The sequence below is a fragment of the Furipterus horrens genome, unplaced genomic scaffold (assembly GCF_987537825.1).
Source record: "Furipterus horrens unplaced genomic scaffold, mFurHor1.1.pri manual_scaffold_9, whole genome shotgun sequence".
Lineage (NCBI taxonomy): Eukaryota > Metazoa > Chordata > Mammalia > Chiroptera > Furipteridae > Furipterus > Furipterus horrens.
Genome location: NW_028327179.1, coordinates 17,990,392 through 18,012,165, shown reverse-complemented (window position 1 = coordinate 18,012,165; position 21,774 = coordinate 17,990,392). Strand labels below are relative to the sequence as shown.

The 21,774-nt window shown below is 37.9% G+C and overlaps 1 protein-coding gene across 1 annotated transcript in view; it reads left to right on the top strand.

The window, feature by feature from the left end:
• Positions 1 to 21,774, top strand: part of LOC150001368 (histone deacetylase 9-like) — a 203,154-nt gene that overhangs the window by 162,619 nt on the left and 18,761 nt on the right. The window contains exon 8 of the mRNA XM_090286852.1: positions 5,621 to 5,705. Within this exon, the coding sequence (XP_090142978.1) occupies positions 5,621 to 5,705 (85 nt within the window). The remainder of the gene's footprint in view (positions 1 to 5,620; positions 5,706 to 21,774) is intronic.

Here is a 21,774-nt window from a genome sequence, read left to right as displayed (position 1 = left end):
AATCAAGATCTGGAAGAGATATTACAACTCCTGTGATTGTTGCAGCACTATTCACCATAGCCAATATGTGGAAACAAGCCAAATGTCCATTGACAAATAAATGGATAAGCAAGTGTGGTTTATACATACAATGGAACACTATTCAGCCTTTAAAAAGAAGGAAATTCTGCGATATGTGACAACATGGATGAAACTAAGTGAGATCATTCAATTGCATAAAGATAAATACTGTATGATTCCACTTATATGAGGTATTTAAAATAATAAAATTCATAGAATCAAAGTATAGAAGAGTGGTTGTCAGAGTCTAGGGGAGGGAGGATGAGAAGTTACTAATTAATGGGCACAAAGTTTCAGTCAAACAAGATGAATAAGTTCTAGAGATCTGCTGTACAACATTGTGCCTGTGATCATCAATAATGTATTACACACTTAAAAATTTCTTACATGGTTATATCTCATGGTAAGTGTTCATAGTACAATAAAATAAAATTAAAATTAAATAAAGTTAAATATCAATGATGTAAAATAAAATGAGCTATACAAACAAAACTTAAAAAAGTAAAGTAGGTGTATAATTTGAAATAAAAGAGACAACTGGAAAATCTCATATTTGGAGATTTCAAAAAAGAAATCACAATGAAAATTAGAAAATATTTTGAGCTGAATGATTATTAAAGTATGAAATATCAAAACTTGTATGATGTGTATAAAGCTGAATTTAGAGAAAAATATAAAGCTTTAAATGTATATATTAGAATAGAAGAAAGCTTAAGATTAAAGTTAGTAGCATACATATCAAGAAATTAGAAAATCACAGCAACAAATTAAACATGAAGTAAGCAAAGGAAACATAAAGAGAAAAATAATAGAAAACAAACATGCAATATATAACATTTTAAAAAGTCAAAGTTTAGTTTTTTATACACAATACTAATAAAATTAATAGAACTCTAGCAAGACGATCAACAAAGAAAAGTCATGTATTACCAACACTCAGAATGAAAAGAGCACTTCATTATGGATTTTAATGTATTAAAAGGATTACAAGAGAATATTTTTAAAACAATTATGTAAAAAATTTCTGTAATTTTATTTGAAAAGGAAAAATTATTACAAAAATACAACCTTGCAAAAACTAAATCAGAAAATGTGAATGATACTATACTTATAAACCAAATTGAACCTTTCATACCAAATTTACCAAGATAAAATATCAGACCCCCATATAGCTTTGCCAGGAAATTCTACCATTAATTAAGGAATAAAAAATAACCAATCTTATACTATTTTAGGGTAAAGGGGACAAGTGAAGAACAGTTTACAATGGACTTTTTTTCGAGATGTTTAAAACTAAAAACAAAAACACACATTATAAGAAAGGACTATTACAGGAAAATCTTGATCATAAGCATAGTAAGTTAAAACCCTAAACAAAGTAATAGCAGTTCATCAGTATCTTAAAAGCCCATAACAAATTTGGGTTTAGACCAGGATGTAACATATTAACATTGTCGATTATGTCATTATAATTCACCACATTAAGAGAATCAAGAAGAAATAAAACCATTTCAATAGACATTTAAACATCAGTTGATGAGTCAAAAAACCAATTATGATTAATTGTATTTGGAAAACTAGGAATAATAGAAAAATTTATTAATTTGATGAAGCCTATCTACAATTCTATAGTGTGCATCAGATTTAAAGGTGAAATGTGGTTTTTTTTTCTTTGAAATAAAATAAAATGCAAAAATGCCCACTCTTACTGCTTCATTCAGCATTACACTGCTGGTCCTAACAGTGCAATAGGGCAAGAAAAAGAAATTAAAAACATGAAGATTGGTGAGGAATCAAATAAGTCTCTTACTATTCACAGATTCTATAGTCATGTATGTAGAAAATCCATACAAAGTTATTTGTATATACATTAAAATTAATAAGTTTAACACAATTGATGGGAAATTTAAAAATCAATTAAAACATTCATTAAAATCAATTATATCAATTAAACAATGAATTATCACTGTCATTCTTCCTAGTCTTTCACCCTAAAACCATGCCCTGATTACAGCAGGCAACCTAGAGGAGGAACCTATTCCTTTTAGGTCTGTTAGCTACAGAGCACAGAATAAAGGCTAGTCCTCTATCTTTTCTTTCAATTAATCCTTTTTTCATTCAACTTTTTTTTTTTTAATGCCTGTTTTACACCAGGCTCTATCTTTGCCTATAAATGGCTCACAAGGAAGTAGAGAATGGCAGACATGACTGACTAGAACATAATGTGTTTAGTGGAGTAAACAAGAGTGTTTGAGACACAGATGGAAGCAATTTGTTTCACAAAGAATTTTAGGAAAGATTTTACAGAATAGGCAATATTTGTGCTAGTCCTTGAAAGACGTAGTAAGGTATCACCAATTCAAAGAAGGGTGGAAAAATAAATAAAAATCAGAGGGAACAGAGTAAGTGAAGGTATAGAAGTGTGAAAATACTTGGCATATTTGGGAAACAGAATATAAAAACTAATAAGAGTAATTAGTAGACCTTTTGCCTGGTTGATGTATACTTCTACTCTCATGTACCTATTATATTTACAAAATCTCTGTTTAGCTTCTCTTTTGTTCTCTTCTGAGTCATGAAAATAATGGAGTTAACTTTTATGTCTCAGAAGTTTAGAGCGAGTTCTAAAATTCTTACTCAAGAGCTTCTCCAAGAATATCCCCTGCCTATTTCCCTAAATTCATCTTAGCCAACTAAAATGATTTTGATCATATAAATGATCTGATTCTAAATAATCTGAAAATTACTTATTCACAACATGGTAATGGCCACATTTTATGGTGTTTTAAAATAGCTGTAGTACTTAGAAATTACATGGTATGTGCAACTTAACAAACATCTGAGATTCATCAATATGTTATTGCAACTTTCTGTAAAAGATGTAGAAAAAATAAAGTTCCCTGACACAGTCCAAATATTTGTATAAAGAATTGCTGTAACTAATGCTTACAATCAAGCTTTAGATACAATAAAGCTGAATAAGCACTTTATGTGTTAAGAGATTATCTTAAAATTATCTAGTGTGTCTTACAACTCCATGATAATTATTATTGCATGATGGAATTGCTCAACAAACTCTTACTGACATCGATTAGCTTCAGTAGGCAATTTTTTGCTACATTTTATTGGCCAAACTAAATACATAACCCCGCTTTATTGAATATTCTCATTTTTGCTCCAAATTTATAAAAAGACTAATATTATTTCATTACAGTTAGTTATTAGGTTACTTATAATGACCAATACTCACATATTTATTAAATATATATATGTATATATATATATATATAGATGCTTCAATCAGCTGTTTTTAGTGCTCATAATTGTGAATGATTAAATAAACAAACTCTAGAAAAGACAACTTAATTCTGTGGTTCCTCTATGAAGATTTTAATTTATGAAAACAGACTAAATTCTGCTTGCCGTCTTGCCCACTGAGGTATTACCCCATTGCCTTCTCTACAGAGCTACCCTAGAAAAAAAAATAAAGAACCTACACTGAGTTTTCTGAATTCAGCTCTGTCTGTGTGTATACCCTCAAAATGAAACAAATTGGGGCAATTTACTGAAGGTTAAATCCTCTAAATGACATTTACCTAAAACATGCCGGGAAATGGCTTGGGAGACAAATTATCAATGTAATTGCCTTAATTCTCTAGGTTGCTTTTATAAGTAGATGCAACTTTATCGAATCTAACCGACGATTCCAAACAGGGGGTTTAGGGTTGTTTGTATTTTTACTCTCAACACCCTGAGTCACGTTGACTTTCCACATAACCCAACTCTCATAAACAGCCCGCGGATTTGAGTGAAAGAGTTCCAGAAGTGAGGTTTTTACATTAATGATCTGTCTGTAGCTTGCTTTCTGGTAGCCAGCATCTTTGAGTTTGCAGCCTTTTTACCCTGAAGTCACAGGAAAGGTTTGTGAAGAACTAAGTATACTGATGCACCTTGTGGTTTTGTTCTTCAGTATTTGAACACAGAGTGATGTTTCAAAACATTTTATTAATAAAATCCACCTGATTTCTATTAAAATATTCTCTACAATCTGAGACAGAAGTGAAAGGCAAGATTATTTATGTGGAAGGTAGCTCAGCCCTGTCTAATTCTTGAGTAAGAGTTTTCCAAGGAACCTTCCATCGGGAGTCAGTAGTTTCTCTGAGTTTAGAGGTTGTTATGAGGATAACATATTCTTGAAGACACTGTCTGAAATACCAGATTTTTATAAAAAAATGATTTTAACAAATTTTACGGGTTTAAGATTGCAGAACCTTCCACTGAGCACTGTGCTGTTTTCTTTTCCTCTCGCCAAACTGTATTGCAAATAAACCTTTTGATGTTGTAAAGGTTTTTCTTTGTCAACTAAGAAAAACACTCTGGAAAGTTATATTTAGAGAATTCACCCCTGTATAAATATCCCTGAGCTAGTCTGTTATCCTATGGCATCTGGAAGAAAGGTGCTATTGTCTTAGATGCCATGATTGAAGTATAGAATAATCAATTCAGAAAGATCCTGGGGGGAAGATTCACTCACAGATGCTGTGGAAACTTGGAACCCCTGAGTGTTTTAGTTTTTCCAACAGATCGAGAGACATAGTTGAGTTCATGCTTAGTACAATGTCCAGTGACATTGGTTTCCATTCATGCCGTATGATAGTTTGACCATCCCTTTGTATTTGAGATTACTGACTTTAAAGTTTCTAAGAAAATTCTTTTTTGTTGTTGTTAATCCCTTTATCACTATTATGTTTCTTGTTTTCTGGGTCCCGGGAGCTAGCTGGCTATTCAGGTTGCAAGCACACCAAACTACTTCACAAAGGGATTCCCAAGGATGCATCATCAGAATTAGTTCTGCCAAAACACTCCATAAATTATTTAAAGCTCCTCTTCATTTCTTGCAAACCAGTGTTTCTGAGCTTCTCCATGAAAAATCTGTGTAATTCCAGAAGATCATGATAGATTTGCAAGAAAGGAATTTGTCCGGGGGAAGTTAAAATGTACAGTTATTTTACATTTGGTTTTACTTGAACATTCGCTCTATCACCTATGAGTATTCACTAGCATTTGAATATGAGCAGCTGTGTCTCAGGGTTTTCTACTGTGAAATGTCCAAAAGTATACGGTGGGTAAATGGAAAAACACTGCAAAACTGTGGATAATAGACTGCCCGTGTTCTGTTTACTACACCTTCCCTGAGGTTTTCTCTGCAGGGCCCAGCTGCATATACAGACGTGATGGAATTTGGTTTGTGAGGAACCTACAAAAATTACACAAATAACTCCGATTTTTAATGAATAATACACAGACATGCACCTGCTTCAGGAACTTTATAGACTAGTTTGGTGACCAATAGAAAAGCCTTTTGGAATTCAGTTACATGGTTGCAAAAGGAAAAATAAAACTGACTACACTTTTAGAACTGAAATCAGCAAAATGTTAACTAGTTCTTGGAGCAAGTTTTTTTTTTTTTTCCTAAGGTTGTTTCAGTTTGCTTTGCTTCTGTCAGACTTACTCGAAAGTCATAATATTCTGCTCATGTTATTACCTGCTATTCTTGCAGCTGGAGCCGCTTGCAGAAGATACTCTCCACCAAACCCCGAACATGAACGCCATTATTTCTTTACAGAAGATCATTGAAATTCAAAGTATGTCTTTAAAGTTTTTTTTTAAGTTTATAATCAAATATAATCAAACTTATATTGAGAATTTGGCATATGAACAGTATATTTGAGTTTCTCAAATATGAGAAACATATTTAGAGTTATTATAATTTGCACATATTATGTATTCATACCTACATGTGTTATCGCCTTGCTTTTAATATGGTAATCTTATACTGATGATGTAACTCAAAGACTCTAGATTTATATCCTGCTTTTTCTCATAATTTCCAAGTACTTGGATATTTTCCCTTTACTACCATGAAGCATTCACTCAGAACATCAAATTAGTATAGAAACTGCGATTACTGTCCAGTCTTAACCAAGGTAAGTTATTTCCTACTGATGTTGGAATTCAGAAGTCATTGACTGACCTTAAGTTTGGCAGGAAAGGAAAAGTTCATGAGAAAGTCTCACTATTAGAAAATCCAACTAAACAAAGCAGGGAAAGTCAGGGACTTGATTACTATCCAGTTCCCTTCACATTGCTGTTTCTTGTCAAGAGTTATACTTTTTTAGATGATAACATGCATGAGTACACACATGCATGTGCTCACTCAAACACACACACACACACACACACACACACACACACACACACACATTGAAAGCAAGCACAAATCAACACAAAAATTAGCACAAAGAAGAATACCGGAGGGAAAACTTAAGTATGAAGGAGGATCAGGAATACCTTAGCTTTGCTGCTGTGCTATGAGAGTGGTTTTTGAACACCACCTTCCAGTTCTCTCTTCCTCTCTCTGTTCTTTGCCTTTGCTTGCTCAATAGTGGTTTGGAGACATGAGTGTGATCGGAGTTCCGTATTATCCATTCATGTAATGCTGTGACTACACTGGGGAACACAAATTTCGTTGAGGTAGATCTGACACTTGTTTTTTACTAACTTTTGGCATCTGAATCCAAAAATGACCCCCGTTTTTCTCTATCATATCAACTTCTTAAGGGACAGGATACCCTCCCTTTGTCCCCAAAATCATACAAAATGTACATACAAAGAAAAATAAAGAAAATAGTACCTGAACATACTGTTTAGTTAGAGTTATTTTATTCATATAAAGGCTATATATTGTTACTGTAAGTCAACTTTTGTACAAGTAGTAAAGTTCTGCTACTAAACATACATATTAAGGTATTTTATCTTTTCAAATGACAGGCTAGGAAATGCCAAAATGAGATGCTTGAAACAGTCTCCTTCAGTTGGCAAAGCTCTAACAAATTGCTTCATGAGATCCAGTTTTATGTGCAGAGGTGGGAATATAATGTTCTTTCTGTCAACGAGTGGCTCATGTTTGGATCACCAGGTTTGAGGTCAGATCTTGGAGGCCAATTCAACTCCACCCAATGCTTCTCACGAGCTCTGCTGTCCCACATACAAAGAAAACAGGGATACTTGGTGTATCCGTGTTGCTGACCAAGAAGAAAGCAGACCATTTTAAGGTCAACACCGATGATTCAATTGTGCTTGTGATATTGCAACAGATCAATGACTCTCTTTATGTCTTCATATTCTTCACAAAAACAAACTGAATGGACAATTGGGACTGCAACAAATGAATTGCCATTGCAGAGGAAGACACGCTTCAAGCTCTGCTTTGAGCTATTGCCATTCAATTGCGTTCTAGATTGGAATCCCCAATTCCTCCATTAAACCATGTATGTTATGGCAATACACAAAGCCACCATCACTTTGAAAGTACCGCAGAAATACACTTTCCCTTGATCAAAAGTAGGATGCCTTCTCTCCTTTATCAAGCAAGTTTTTCTCTTGTAATCTTGATGGTAGGAGTTTTGAAGCCTTTTTGGGTTGTTCCAAATCTTGCTCCAAATCATTCACCTCATGCTGATCAAATCCCTTACAAACTGAGTCATCTTCAATTTCAAAATCTTCATCATTCTGACACTTAGTTCCTCACCATACTTCTGTTTTTTATGAAAACTGACACTGGGATTTCAGCTGAATGAGGCACTGGGCGTATAGCTGATAGTAGACTAGGATACTCTATTTTACATTTATTTTTCTTGTTATATCCTGATGTTTTCACTATACAAAAGTAGTAGTCACTTGAATGATCTCTGGGCTCTCACCAAACCATAGGTATACTAAAAGGCAATTTATCACTTGTTCCCTTCATCCATATCCGTAAACTCTTGACACATTGCTTGCATACCTTGTGAAGGGCCCAAGACTTATCTTGATTGCCAAGTTTTACTTTAAAATATGCAAAATAGACTGGCCTGACAAATGTGCTGATGTTTGTCCTTTGACTGGGAATGGTGAAACTGCCACAGATAGAACAAAACAAATCAGGGTTGTTTAGGCACTTACAATGAGAAATAGCAGAGGCACACATGATATAAAGGAATGGAAATAAGCACATATGTAAATAAAAAAATAAATTCTCCTAACTCCTTGTTTACAGACAAGAACTTGGACTACACTTCGGAATATGATTCACTATATAGAGCGGCACACAACCTCTCATCACACTGTCTCATGTGTAACTGAATAGCATAGCCAAATATGAACCTGTGCTGGTCTCCAAGGTCATCCCCCACTGCTCCCCACTCAAGGGAGATTTGTTCTCAGCCAATAGGAGAGCACTAGTGCTTCCCTCGATCCAGCCTAGAGTGGTTGCATTAAGATAAGCTGTACAGAAAAGCTCTGATGTGATAGAAGAAAACTAACTGCAATTTTGAAATCAGCATGCCCATTTAAGTCTAAAACAGCTGAAAGATAGAACTCAACGGGAATTATGTTAAAAATTGTTCCCCTGTGCTCTCTGTAAATCATGCCATACAGAAATTGGAAGTAATCCCCCAGTTTACTTAATTTCACTCATGCCTGGATTGACCAGTAAATATTTATTGACTATATGTCATACCTGGAATAAACTATGAATTTCAAAGATTTTCAGGGTATAGTCCTGGCTGTGTGGCTCAATTGGTTGGAACGTTGTTCCATGAACTGAAATGTCACTAGTTCAGTTCCTGGTCAGGGCACATGCTTAGGTTGTGGGTTTGATCCCTGGTTATGGCATGTACAGGTGGTAACCAGTCAGTGTTTCTCTCTCACATCGATGTTTCTCTCTCTCCCTTCCTCTCTCTCTAAACTCAATAAATTTTTTTATAAGATTTTCAGTGTACAGAATAAACATTCAAATAATAGAAAGCTCAGACAAAGAAACGGACAAAGATGAAAAGGAAAGGCTGGAAGCAGGTTTCAAAAGCTTGAGTACAAAATCCTGTCACTGTACTGACTTGTCTCATTACAACTGAACGTGGATTTAGAGGCTCTGTTGTGTGATATTCCAGATATCAAGGAGAGAAATCTTCAAGTAACAGCCTTCTCATATTCATTCACAACCAATCCAAGGTCCCCTTCAGGTCATCCATCAAATAGTATAAAAATATCTGGTTTTTATAAATACTATTCAAATTTATTCTAAGCGTTCTTTTGCTATTATAGACACAGATTATTAAAGGTTATTGTTCCTCTGCATAGTCTCATCATATCACTTTCGATAAGCATTGTTGAGGACTTAATACATGTTGATACATTACAACTTGATCAAGTTATCAAGGCACAGAGGTTATGAAAAGGAATAAGGCAGAGTTCCTGGCATCAAGGAGCTTACAGCCCAGCAAGTGAGAGACACAGCAAGAGGTCACTCCAGTGCAGGGTTACAAGGTGCGCTGAGACCATGCAGGAGGTGCAGCCCCTTCCTTAAGCCCTTTCAGCTGGGACGAGAGGCACTGGAGAGTGAGGCAAGTTCAAGGAAGGTTCAAGGAAGACTCCTTGGCAGTGATAGGGCCAGAGCTTGATCTTAAAGACCAAGCAGGATTTAGGTCAGATAAAGGAAGAGTGAATGTTTTGAAAAGCATAACAGAAGCCAAGGACTTCATTTTCATCTAGATGTGATAAATCATAACGAATCATCATATACCTTTAGAAACTGCACTGTTGCCTTTTGTATTGGTTATAATTTTCTAGTATGATTTTTTTTCTTTCACCACAGCATGATTTCTTCCCTTTCGTTTCTGACATGTTCAAGTGTCTTGTGCAGTCTGCACTAGCCAAACAAACATGTTTGATTCCTGAAAAGAATTCAGTCTGCTGTCAAAACTTGCTGTATGAGAATCCTGCCTCTGTGGATTCTAGAACTCTGTCTTCTCCAAAATTTCATACCACCCAATGCTGACCACCTCCCCCACTCCAAAATCCGTTTCCTGCTAAACTCCTATTGAGGATTCTACCCAGTGCTTGTTAACTGAACACTTTCACAAACCGTCAGCTCTAACATGTGCATGTTAATTAGTGGTATTGTTATTGTAAATGTTTCTGTGATTTGAGTGTTTGTGTATTTTTCAGTCTGTTTAGTAGGTTCCTTAATTAGATGGTGATCATTGATGGGGACAGGAATCGTATCCTTCTCACCCCTGCAGGTACCTGTAAGACAGGTTGGCGACAGGGAGGTCTGAAGTGCCCGGGAGCCTGGGAATTGAGAGTAAGCAGATTTTAGTCGGAAGGATTTGAATGACTCTTCAAGACTCTCAGGAACCTAAGCTTGCATCAAAGGGAGGGTTTGAAGAATGCCTTCTTTCGTGGATGTATGATGTAGTGGGGAGTCATGGATACTCAGCACACCTTCCTCACCTCCACCCAAAAGAAGCCTGGTTTCCCTCATGAATCCTGACACCAGATACCATGCAGCTCAGGGGAAGATGAACTTATGACCAGCTCCACAGGAGCTGTTCTTAGTCTAAGGCTAAAATAGTCAATGATTAACAGTGACCAGACAGGTTAAGCAAAAACTTAACAGTAATTGGTTAAGGAATGGGTACGTGACCCAGTTGTGGCCAGTACAAATCAGGGCTGGCTTCGTGGATGGTCAACCTGTGCAGTCACATAAGCTCCATACTTACAAGGGTCCTGTGCCTGGTTTAATGCTATTGCTGTTGCTACCTTGACAGCCTTACTGAGTTTTGAACAAAGAAACTATGTTTTCATTTCACACTGGCCCCACAAATTAGGTAGCCAATTGGGAAGAAAATCAAGGCACTGGTGATACAAAAAAATATTATTTCCAAGAATGACTGATAGCATCACCACGAGGCAGACTCAAATCATGGTTGAGAAGGAACTGAATGGTAGGTCGAGATTGTAAAGGGAAAGACAAACGCAAGATGACAGCGATCTCTTGCCATTCAGGGTATGGGGCGCAAATCTGTACAGAGGAAGTGGTCTGATGCTGTGGCTTTGACCACTGTGCGATGCACTTTTATGTGGTTCTACTGAATTGTGTCTCTTCAGGGATGCTCTTCCAGAAGAAGCAGAAGAGGGCTGTGTAAGGTCCATAGAGCAGTACAAGGCAGTCAGTATCTCAGAACTGCACACTTCATAATGGCTTGGGAAATTGAAATGATGGGCTCTCGGCAAAGCAAACAATGCTAGATTTCTTTACAGAATATAAAAACTGCACTTCTACTTTCATTTTCTCTATTTTATAACCCGCTCTTCCATTCCAAGTGTTCCTGTAGGACTCCAGGATGTTGATCGGACCCCCCTTGTCCCCCTTTGGTGGGAAAAGTAGCCAGGACTGGCTTTATAAATTGGGTTTCCCAGTGCAACATGAAAATGTGTTAGTGCTTCCTTGTTAAAAAATTATTAATAATTTTCTGAAGGTGACTAGGAGAGCATTGAGCCAAACATGGGGACCCTTCTGAGTATGAGGGGGCCCCTTTGGGACTGTACAGGTAGCTTGTTCATGAAGTCAGCCTTAAAGGCAGCCTTTGTTTACCAGGAGACCCTTCTCTTCACATATGTCTCTGAGCGTCACACAGGTGCCCCCCTTTAACTTGGGGAGGCATTTGAATTTCAGTGCACCTCCCAGCCCAGGTTCTGAAGGATTCTTTTGTGCTGCAGTTGGGACTACAGTATAAGGAAACTATGTAGATGTTGAGAAGCCGGCCTCGCAGCATGTGGGAAACATTCAAGCTAGTTCCTAGATAGCCCTGTCGCAAAGGCAGACAGCGAGGTGCTGACAGGCCGAATGGGAATTTCTCTTTGAGAGCTGCGCCCCCAGCTGAGGGGCTGCAGGTGCTGGAGGCCGTGATTAGCATTGGCCCTCTGCCTGGCCACATGCGTGTGAGTCTTTTGCAGCAGGATCATCCCTGTTGTCCTGTCCTTGTTTATGTTCCTCACTGAGCTGAGCAGAAAAGATTTTACAAGGCACAAACAGCAAGGCAGACATTTCTCCTGACAGGTAAAGAGCCCCTCTGACAGATCAGTGTCCGGTTTCATCTCAGGATGGAGGGTGTCCACAAAGATCAGCCATAGGTGAGATGACAGTTTTCTGCCTCGTCTCCAGCAAATTCTCAAGACTTAACTTGGATATTGTCTATGGTAAACCCATCGCTGAAGGCCCTTTCAGCTCTGTTCTAGATTCGGTATAGTTCCTGTGTGTTTTCATGGCAGAGATTTTTTTTTGTTTTTTATTTTCATTTTTCTTGGGTTTTTTTAATGTTCTAAAATTATGGTTTACATTCAATATTATTGTATATTAGTTTCAAGATACTTTGTTTTTAATTATCGTATCCTTCCTTTGGTGTCTGCAAATTAAATGAATGAACCAGTCAATCTGTCAATATTTGCCACTCTCTTTCTAAACCCAGGCTGATATTTCGATGAACCTAAGGCAGTTGTACTCCTTGGCTAGCCCATGCAACATGAGAGATTAGAAAGAGCATGCAAATTTTGTGAGAGCCCATTTCTTCTCTTTCCTTCACAACCCACAAGGATGAACCCTTTCTAAGTTAGGAAGAACATAAATTGTGAGGTCCTCTTTCCATGGCTAAGCTCGGAGGTGGCCGTTCTGAGAACTGAGTCGAGTGGTTGGCTGGCTGGCTGTGATCACGCACGGGTGACGCCAGGCAGGAGGAGTCAGTGCAGAGTCGGGAACAGGGCTCTCACATACACTGTTCCTTTCCTGAAACCCACCCTAGCAACATGCAGAGGCCATGGACCGCTTCCTTTTTTTGACACGATGTGGCCAGAAGCAGGGTTCCCAAATGCCATTTTATACACCAGTGCTGGCCCATAGTAATATCTGCACTGATTTTTGGCAGGGAAGAATCATGAAGTAAGTTTTCTATAAAAGTAAACTTACTTAGTTTGAAATACTATAATTTTAAGTTCTGTAAACATGTAATGAATGATATTGATATTGATCTGTGAAACCCCAAACTCCAAAACCACAAGTATGGAGCCATGGTTTCCTTTTATTTATTTAAATGTTTTAGTAAGAAGAGCACTCCTTTTAAGTGTCAACCAATTTTTGTAGACTTCCTGTGTGATAATCGTGATAATCATAGTATCTTTTGATTTGTGGAACAAGAAAATGTATGTACAGAAGGATATGAGGATCCTTTTAAAATTTTATTGCAACCCTCCCATGGTTTGCATCTGGTGAGTTGAAAAACACTAGTGTAGAGGATTTTAAAATGATATGAATCCCAGTGTAATCCTGCCCTCCACTCACCAACCTCGTGACAATGAGCAAGCCACGTAGCTTTCCTGAGGAATTTCGAGGGGAGTGGCAGGGCACATCACTGTACTGCTGTTCCAAGTCACTGACATTGTGGCAACAAAATGGCAAATAAGAAACCAAATTACAAAAGGACAGTAAGAATTTCCTCTGTTTACTCCCACTTTTATCTTTTTCCCACTCGAGGGATCCTTCCCTTGTTCAGTGGATCGGGTCTTCTTACAATTCCTTATTATACCAGTCATAACAAAAAAGTGACCCAGGCTAGAGTGAGAAAGAGACAGTTTTTACAATGTCACTGTATGTTCCCATCAGACTTGTTCTGCATGAACTGAAAAACAACATTGATGTCGCCTGTATATGAAATTTGTCATTTTGCTATTGTCTATTCCTGGAAGCACATACATATATTATCATGTAGGGCAATGATCAGTGATTTTTGTCCTTTGTTATCCAACTTTTGAAGCCAGTAGGAAAAGGGATATGCTTTTCTCATTGCAGGAGAGGTTACCATGTGACTATGAGTTATCCAGAATTACACCCTTTCATGCATTCTAGAGAAATAGAAATGAGATCAATTTTCTCTGGGAGAGCAGAGGCAAGACGATACCTACTCCTTATCAGAACTGGGCTTAATTTATGTGTTATTGAGGGAATGACTTCCTCCTCCTCTTTCTTTTGTTATTGTTATTCTTTCTTCTCTTGCTCCTCTTCCTTTTTCCCTACCTCCTCCTTCTCATTTTTTTTCTTGTTCTCCGCATCTCATTAATGTAGTATCATCATATCTTCTGTTCTGGAAATTATCCTTAGAATTAACAACTGATAGCAGAAAAGATCAAAGAAATGTTAATATTGTTGATTTCATTTCTACTCTATTTCACTGAGAGACAACCAGTTAGTAAAAAACAAACAAACAAAACACTGTTGATTCTATATTAGAGTGGAGGATCAGAGTAGGAGCTATTGAGCTCTCTTGGCAATAAAGAGATCTGGATGATAATTAATGAAAAAAAGCTATTAAAGATGACAACTGTCTTCTTATGTAAAATGCCATTCTCAGCCATCTCTGATCATTACTATAATACTCTCTACCTACCCCCTTCCCAGGGAGAAGGGGCATTTACATCAGACAATCCAGGCGAGAATCCAGATTGTTTCTAAGCTGAAAGGAATTTGTATACATCTCTTGTTGTGGGGAAATTGTCCAATATTTTGACCTCATGGGGCTATATGCACAGTTCAAAGGGTTGTTTCCCCAGATTGCAACATGCACTGCATAAATCATCTCACAAACTTTACTAGCTTCTTGATTCCACACCCAGATGCTAACCCACACTCAACTTTTCCTATCGCTTTTTGTCCCTTCCTATTTCATTTTGATTTTCTCTCTTTGTCTGTTCTTTTCTTTTCTCTCTCCTCCATCCTCTTTCTGGTGAGAAGAACAAGAGATACCCACAATGTAGGAAGAGGCCTTTAACTCATAACAATTTAAGGTTTCAATTCAAGCAGGGAAGAATGATTAAACCTGTATTTCAAAGATCTCTGTGCCTACAATAAGGATGGGCGATTTCTCAGGTCATATTGTCAGAGGGGACCAGTTTCACTCAGAAGTAGAAGTGGTGGGGTATGGTAATTAACTAGCATGGCAGTCACTAGTGATTTCTAGTTTTCGGGCTTGGACAGCTGGGTAGATGGTATCACCTGCTGTGAGAGGGAACAGTGGAGGAAGAGAAGGTTTGAAAGGGAAGTTGATGAATATTAGACTTAAGAAAAAGAAACTCCCCTGATTGAAATGGTTGAAAGTTTAGTGGGGGTGGAGGGTGGTAGAGAAGACATCATCCTAAATGTCCATTTTTCACTAGAGTGAAGTTATAGAGGGACATCGGATGAAATGATTTGCACAATGCAAACCCTGTAAGCCATTAGCAAATAATAACAATTATTGAATGCTTTCAATGGGCTAAGCACTGTCCTAAGCACTCCTGTTAATATGAAATGAACTCATTTAATCTTCTCAGCAACCCTATGAGGTAGATACTATTCTTATTCCCATTTTTCAGCCAAGAAAACTGAGGCACATCTACATTAATTGACTCCCCCAAGCTTACACCTTGGACAAAGGCAACAGTATAAATCGAGCAGTCTAGCTCCAGTCTTAGCCATTATGTTACAATACCTTACAAACAAACTCCTTCCTTTTGAAATTATTGTGTATACTTTTTTTCCTTTTCTTCCCAAAGGGGTATGTTTATTTTTAAAAATCGATTCTTCCTGAAGATTTGGAGTTTTGCAAGTTCTGGGTAATGGAGGGTTAGCCACAATCAGTTTCAGAAGGGCAGCACCACGTTACAGGAGGCCGTGGTGCTAGGAGTCCACTCTGGAGCTCCTTATAAACTTGCAAAATACATCTAATCACACAAAAATGCAGGGATTGGCAGGATTTCAAATCCCTGCCCTGTTGAGTTTAAAACCTTGACTGTTGTCAGGTGTGAGCTGCTATTTGTCACAGATTCTCTGGCTTCAGACAGAGGCCTTGACGTTGCAGTCCTGGGCCAGGCAGGTCTTCACTGAAGAAAAGCAGTGTGAGACATTTTCCCACTATTAACCCCGCCAACCCTTCCTGTATCAGAGCCAGGTCAAACTTGTCCACATGGCTTTCCAAATGTTGATTTTGAGCTTCTAATTAACCATTCTCTTGAAATGTTGAAACTCTGATTATTGTTTGGGGGAGCCCCAATACTAGAATGTACCAGAATAAAAAGGGAAATCTACAATCTGCTTAGAGACTTAACTTGTCTGGATTTTTTTAAAAATTCCAACAGCATCTGTAACTATGAATTTTCTTTCACTCACGTTTCTACTAAGGCAAAACTAATCAAACCAAGAGAATAAGTAAAACGATGCATGTTTCCAAGACTTACAGCTCTTCAAGGAATGCTTTGTGATTATATGCCAAATACCCATATGAGCTTCACAAATACATGCAATACCATTTACTGAGATAAGGCATGTTAGAGAGTTAGGTTTGGAGAAAGATCATTTGCTAGGCTATAATCCTCATATAACTGAATAAATTGAGGCTTAATAAGTTTAGGTCGTTTGTTGAAGGACTTTCAATTAATAAGCAGTAAAACCAAGATTTGAACCCTGATCTGGCTGTCCCGTCAAAGCCCACTTTCTTTCTGTGAAACATGTGACCTTCCTGTTCCCACCTTATTTCACATATTAAAACAGTTCCACCAGACTTCCTATTCCCCAGTATCCCAGGATAGACATAGAATATTAATCAATTTCTGCATATTTAAAACAGATTATTTTAATACATTACTGGGCTTGCTAGAATATAAGGGAATGCAAGAGAAAAAGAAAACAAGTGGAAATTTAAGAGGGGGCATTAAACAGTAGGTAACATGAAAGAGCAGAGTATTTCTGGGACAGATAATGATATCAGAGCTATTAAGTGCACAAGAAAGCCTCGGTCTGCATCAAAGTTGGGGAAATGAGTTTGATAGGTTCTAAAGATGAAAAAATTGGTCCACTCCCAGATTCTGGAGGAAGCAGATGTAATTACTCTCTGGAGGAAATATCCCTAATTTAGACCCTCAGTATACACAGAGATCAAGCTCAACAATATGAGCTCAGATAAATAAATACATAGATATTTAGGTAAATAAACCAGGTCTAATACACAAGAACACAAGTCACTAGGGAAAGTCAGCAGAAAGGAGAAACAAGAAGTAATAAGCTTTATATATGGGGTTAAAATGGAGGAAGGGCACTCTTTTAAGTAATGGTAATAGACTTAAAATACTCATTTACTTGCACTCTTCCAGGAAACTCCAAGAACATACAATAATAATAAGAGGGTTTATTTTGTTTTGTTTTGTTTTGACGACATACACTGATAGGGATAAGGCATGAAAAAGGAAATAATAGGAACCTGGAGAGCAGATGACCATCTGTTACTGTCTCAGCAGACCTGAAAGAAATGAAGCCTAAGGCAGAACTCGCAGGCGTATCTCTGCCAGAAGGAGATACAGCAGACCCATGTGCCTCGAATTGTTTACCCACACACCTAAGGCTTTTTATGTTCTTTGATTTATTTTCATTGACCCTTTTTTCTAAGTCATTATCCCTTTCCTTTCTTGACTTTTTACTATGTCCAGATTAAAACAACGAACACTTAAGTGGGTTTATCCTTCTACCTTTCAATGTACCTTCAAAACCTTGTTCTTCTGCTTTACTAATAAAATGTCAACCCTGAGTATATCCCACAAAGAGCTTTCCCCGACACTGGACCTGCATGAGCAGATCTGCTCAAGACTGCCGTAAATCACGGCAATTTGGCCTCCTATGAGTTTATGACCATCAAGCTCAAGTGGGCCCATTGTCATCCTTTCGTGTTTCTCAGCCAATTTACTCTGCCCCTATCTGGCTCCTCTTTCAAACTTCACTCTCCTCAAACCTCCATGGGCTCACCTCCCTCCTTAATCTCAGCTACAAACCTTGCAAGCGAAGCTGCCACAGTGCTTTCTTTGAGCTGTTTATTCTCATCAACATGAAATACCCCAAAATCTCTCCCATCTTAAGACGAAACTCCAGTAACCTCTCCCCTTTTCCAGTTTACCATCTCAATGTTCAACTCTTTAGGAACAAGTTCTTAAAAAATGTTTTATCTAGCTCTCTCAATTCTCTCACCTCCAAATCTGTCAGAACCACTCTAGTCTGGTTTGTGAGCTCACTATGGTTACCAGTGTCTTCTCTACCACCAGATTCAAAAGGGATTTTACTGAACTTTTATTTTAAAATCCGTTTTGATTTAGAGAAAAGTTACAAATATGGTACAGGCATCTTGTATAACTTTCACCCAGCTTCCGTGAATGTTGACATCTTGTTTATAACCATGAAACAGTGATAGAAACTAAGAAAATAATAGTAATACAATACTCTTAACTAAATGTAGGCTTCCTTTGGATTCCACCAGTTTTTTCACTGGATTCCTTATTCTGTTCCAGAATTCAGTCTATGACTGACACATTGCATTTAGCTGTCATGTCTGTCTTCTCCCATCTGTGACAGGTCCTCAGTCTTTCCATGCCCTTTATGACTTTGACTCTTTTTGAAAAGCACCACTCAGTTATTTTGAAAAATGTTTCTCAGCCTGGGTTTTTCTGATGTTCCTTCCTGGTTACATCTTTTGCAAGACTGCCACAGAAGATCTATACTTTATAATGTCAACACATTTTATTATTGGTGAGATTAACCTTGATCACTTGATTAAGGAGCTCGCCTGTATTATGTTATAATGTTTCCCTTTGGAATTAATAAATATCTTGGGAAGATACTTTGAGATCATGCAAATATCCTGTTTGCCCTCAAACTTTTGCTCACTAATTTTAGCAGCCATTGGTGGATCTTGCCTGCTGAAAGTATTACTCTGATGTTCCAGTGCTGATGTTCTATTTTCCTTACTCCTTCTACATTTATTACTTAGAAATAATCTGTAATGTAGAGCTGTTCTTTCTCTTACATTCATTAATTTATTCATTGTATATTTATATCATTATGTACTCCTGGATATTTATTCTATGGGTTACAGTCCAATACTATCATTATTTTGTTGCTTAAATTTTTCCAGCTCTGGCCATTCAGAGCTCTTTCAGGCTCACACCTATATCCTTTAGACATGGCTCCATCTTTCTGTGAGCACTTACTTTCTAGTACCATAGAAAGTTTCAAGTTCACTTCGGTTCTTCTTGGCCTGTACTCATCTGGGTTATCCAGAAAAAAAGAATATATATATATATATATATATATATATATATATATATATATATATATATATACTGTAAAACAGTAGCTTGTGCAGTTATCAAGGCTAAGAATGATAAAATCTGCAGTCAGTAAGCTGGAGATGCAGAAGAGTGGATGGTATAGTTCTAGTCCAAGTACAAAGACCTGCGAACCAGAAGAATCAGTGGTATAAGTTTCAGTCTGAGTCCAAAGGCCACTGAAGATCGAAGTCCCAGCTTGAAGACAGCCTGTAAGAGAGAAGGAATTATTTTTATTCAGCCTTTTCTTCTCTACAGGCTTTCAGCTGATTGGAAAAGGCCTACCTACATTGGGGAGGGCAATCTGCTTAACTCAGTCTACTGATCTAAGTGTTAATCTCATTCAGAAGACCCTTGCAGACATGCTCAGAATAATGTTTAACCAACTATTTGGGCACTCTGTGGCTCAGTCAAGTTGACACATAAAATTAACCATCACAAATCCACCTCTTGTCAACTTAACATCATACACATGTCCTTAAACCATACTTAGTTCAATTAAAGATGATAACAAGGTGATAGTTCTGCCTAACATGTTACAACCAACCTGAGTACAACTAAAAAAACCACTAAGCCCTTCCTTAGAAGAGGAGGTAAAGCTTTGAGTAATTTTTCTTATTCTCCTCAATATCCCATAACAAATCGTCGTCGTCGGCGGCGGCGGCAGCCGTCCGTCTCGAGAGACGATGGTGTAGCTTCTTAAGAGTCTATCTGCACCGCCGAGAATGGTTGTGCAGTCCGACTCGGGAGTGACACGGTATCTGTCTCCTCCCGTGTTGAATCGACATCTTGCGATGACGCTGGAGTGTCCTCTCCAGTGGAGCTGAAGCTACAGAGCCTGGGCAGGGTGATATGGAGGGTCTGCTGTTGCCCATGCAGCAGACCCCCCCTCTCTTCGCAGCTGAAGGGTCCAAGGGAAAGACGGAGTCAATACATAACAAATACTATAATGGAAAATTAGCAATACTTAAATACTATGATATAAAGTCAAAGGATTTTATGTTACATGATAAGGGAGGAAGGGATGGAGGAAAAATATTTACATACCAATATATTCATGACAAAATAAGGAGGAAATACTCATGACAATTAGTCCTTGTTACTGTAACTAATCATATGAGCATAGTTGGTAATTGAAACAACCCACTTATGTATTTTTTTTGCCTTCAACAAACACCTCAGCTACTCATGTTACTCATGTTCCTGACCTGATAGAGTGACTCAAACCTTCATTCCTGAAGGGTGTGAGCTATTAGTAATGCTACCTAGGTTGGGTTATTGTAGTTTTCCATTGACTTTTATGCCAGGGCATAGTAGTACTAAGAAGCAGTCCAATTTCCCCTTGGTTTTCAGGATCAGTCACCCGAGCAAGCACAGAAACTGCTTCCTTTGCCTTTTGATTCAGTCATGAGGAATGCGAAGTGGCAGGGTGACAGTCTTAACTTCCAGTTCAGTGGAATCATTGCTGTGTCTCCTGGTGGATGCTTCTTTTCTCCCTTGGAACTAAGACACTTAGGCTGGCAGAGCATAATGTCACAGGAACAGTAAGCAAAAAAAAAAAAAAAAAAAAAAAAAAAAAATGCCAGTTGATCACTAGGTATAATAGGTGCTGCTTTCAGTTCCACTCCTGATTCCTGGACATGTGAATTGTGGACATGGGTGAGACAGTACCATATATTGGATGCTGATGGAAAGCTTATCCATCCTCCTGGAGAACCTTGCCCCAGTCCTACAAGATATTACCACCTAGCTTGCACTGAAACCCAGTCTTCTAAAGGCCATTCCACCATTCTGTCAGACCAGCGGCTTCAACTCGGCTGCCCATTAGGTAACCCACCTTGCCTTAGGCAGTTGAGTGCTGTCACTTGGCTCCTGCTGCCCTAGGATCCAGTTGCTCCCATTGCATTTAGGTTCCCCCAATTCAGGGACCACAGTTCCTACTGTAAACTATGGTCTACAGAAATGAGCAATAACAGGGCTCTTCAAGAATGCCAGCACTCTGCTCACAAAGTTATTTCTCATAGTCATAGTGAGACATGTCTTCTGGACCCTCCCAGAATGGGTGCGTAGGTCTTAAATGACAAGTCCACTTTAACATTCCAGTCTTTCTAAGTCATTGAATCACTTCCTCTTCATTAAACCAAGACAGGTCTGACATTTCTAAACCACTCATTGTGGGCCACCTTTCAGTCCATGTTTTAGCCAACCAAACACATGAACTGTCAGAGCCCCTTATAACTCCCCTAGATGCAACATTAAATGCAGAGTCTCCTCTATGTGAGCTGAGCCTATCATCCTCTATATATTCACATTATATATTCTTTTCCTAAATATGCAATATGGATAAGTTATTTCAACCCTCTTCAGTTTTCTCACCTGTAAAATAAGGAAAATGAAAGACTCTATCTCATAAGGTAGTTTAGAAATTATATGAAATTATATGTAAAGCACATTATCATAGGCACTCAATAACTGTTTCTTATCATTTTACTTGTTGTTTTTGATCCAGACATAACTTCATAGTCATCTCTACATGGTAACTCCAAAACTTTATCTTGTCAGCTCAGACCTCAGATCTGAGTTCCAAATGATTATTGAAGTTCTAGCTGAACATCTTTGCCTTGATATCACAAAGGCACATCTAGTCAACATGTCCAAAGC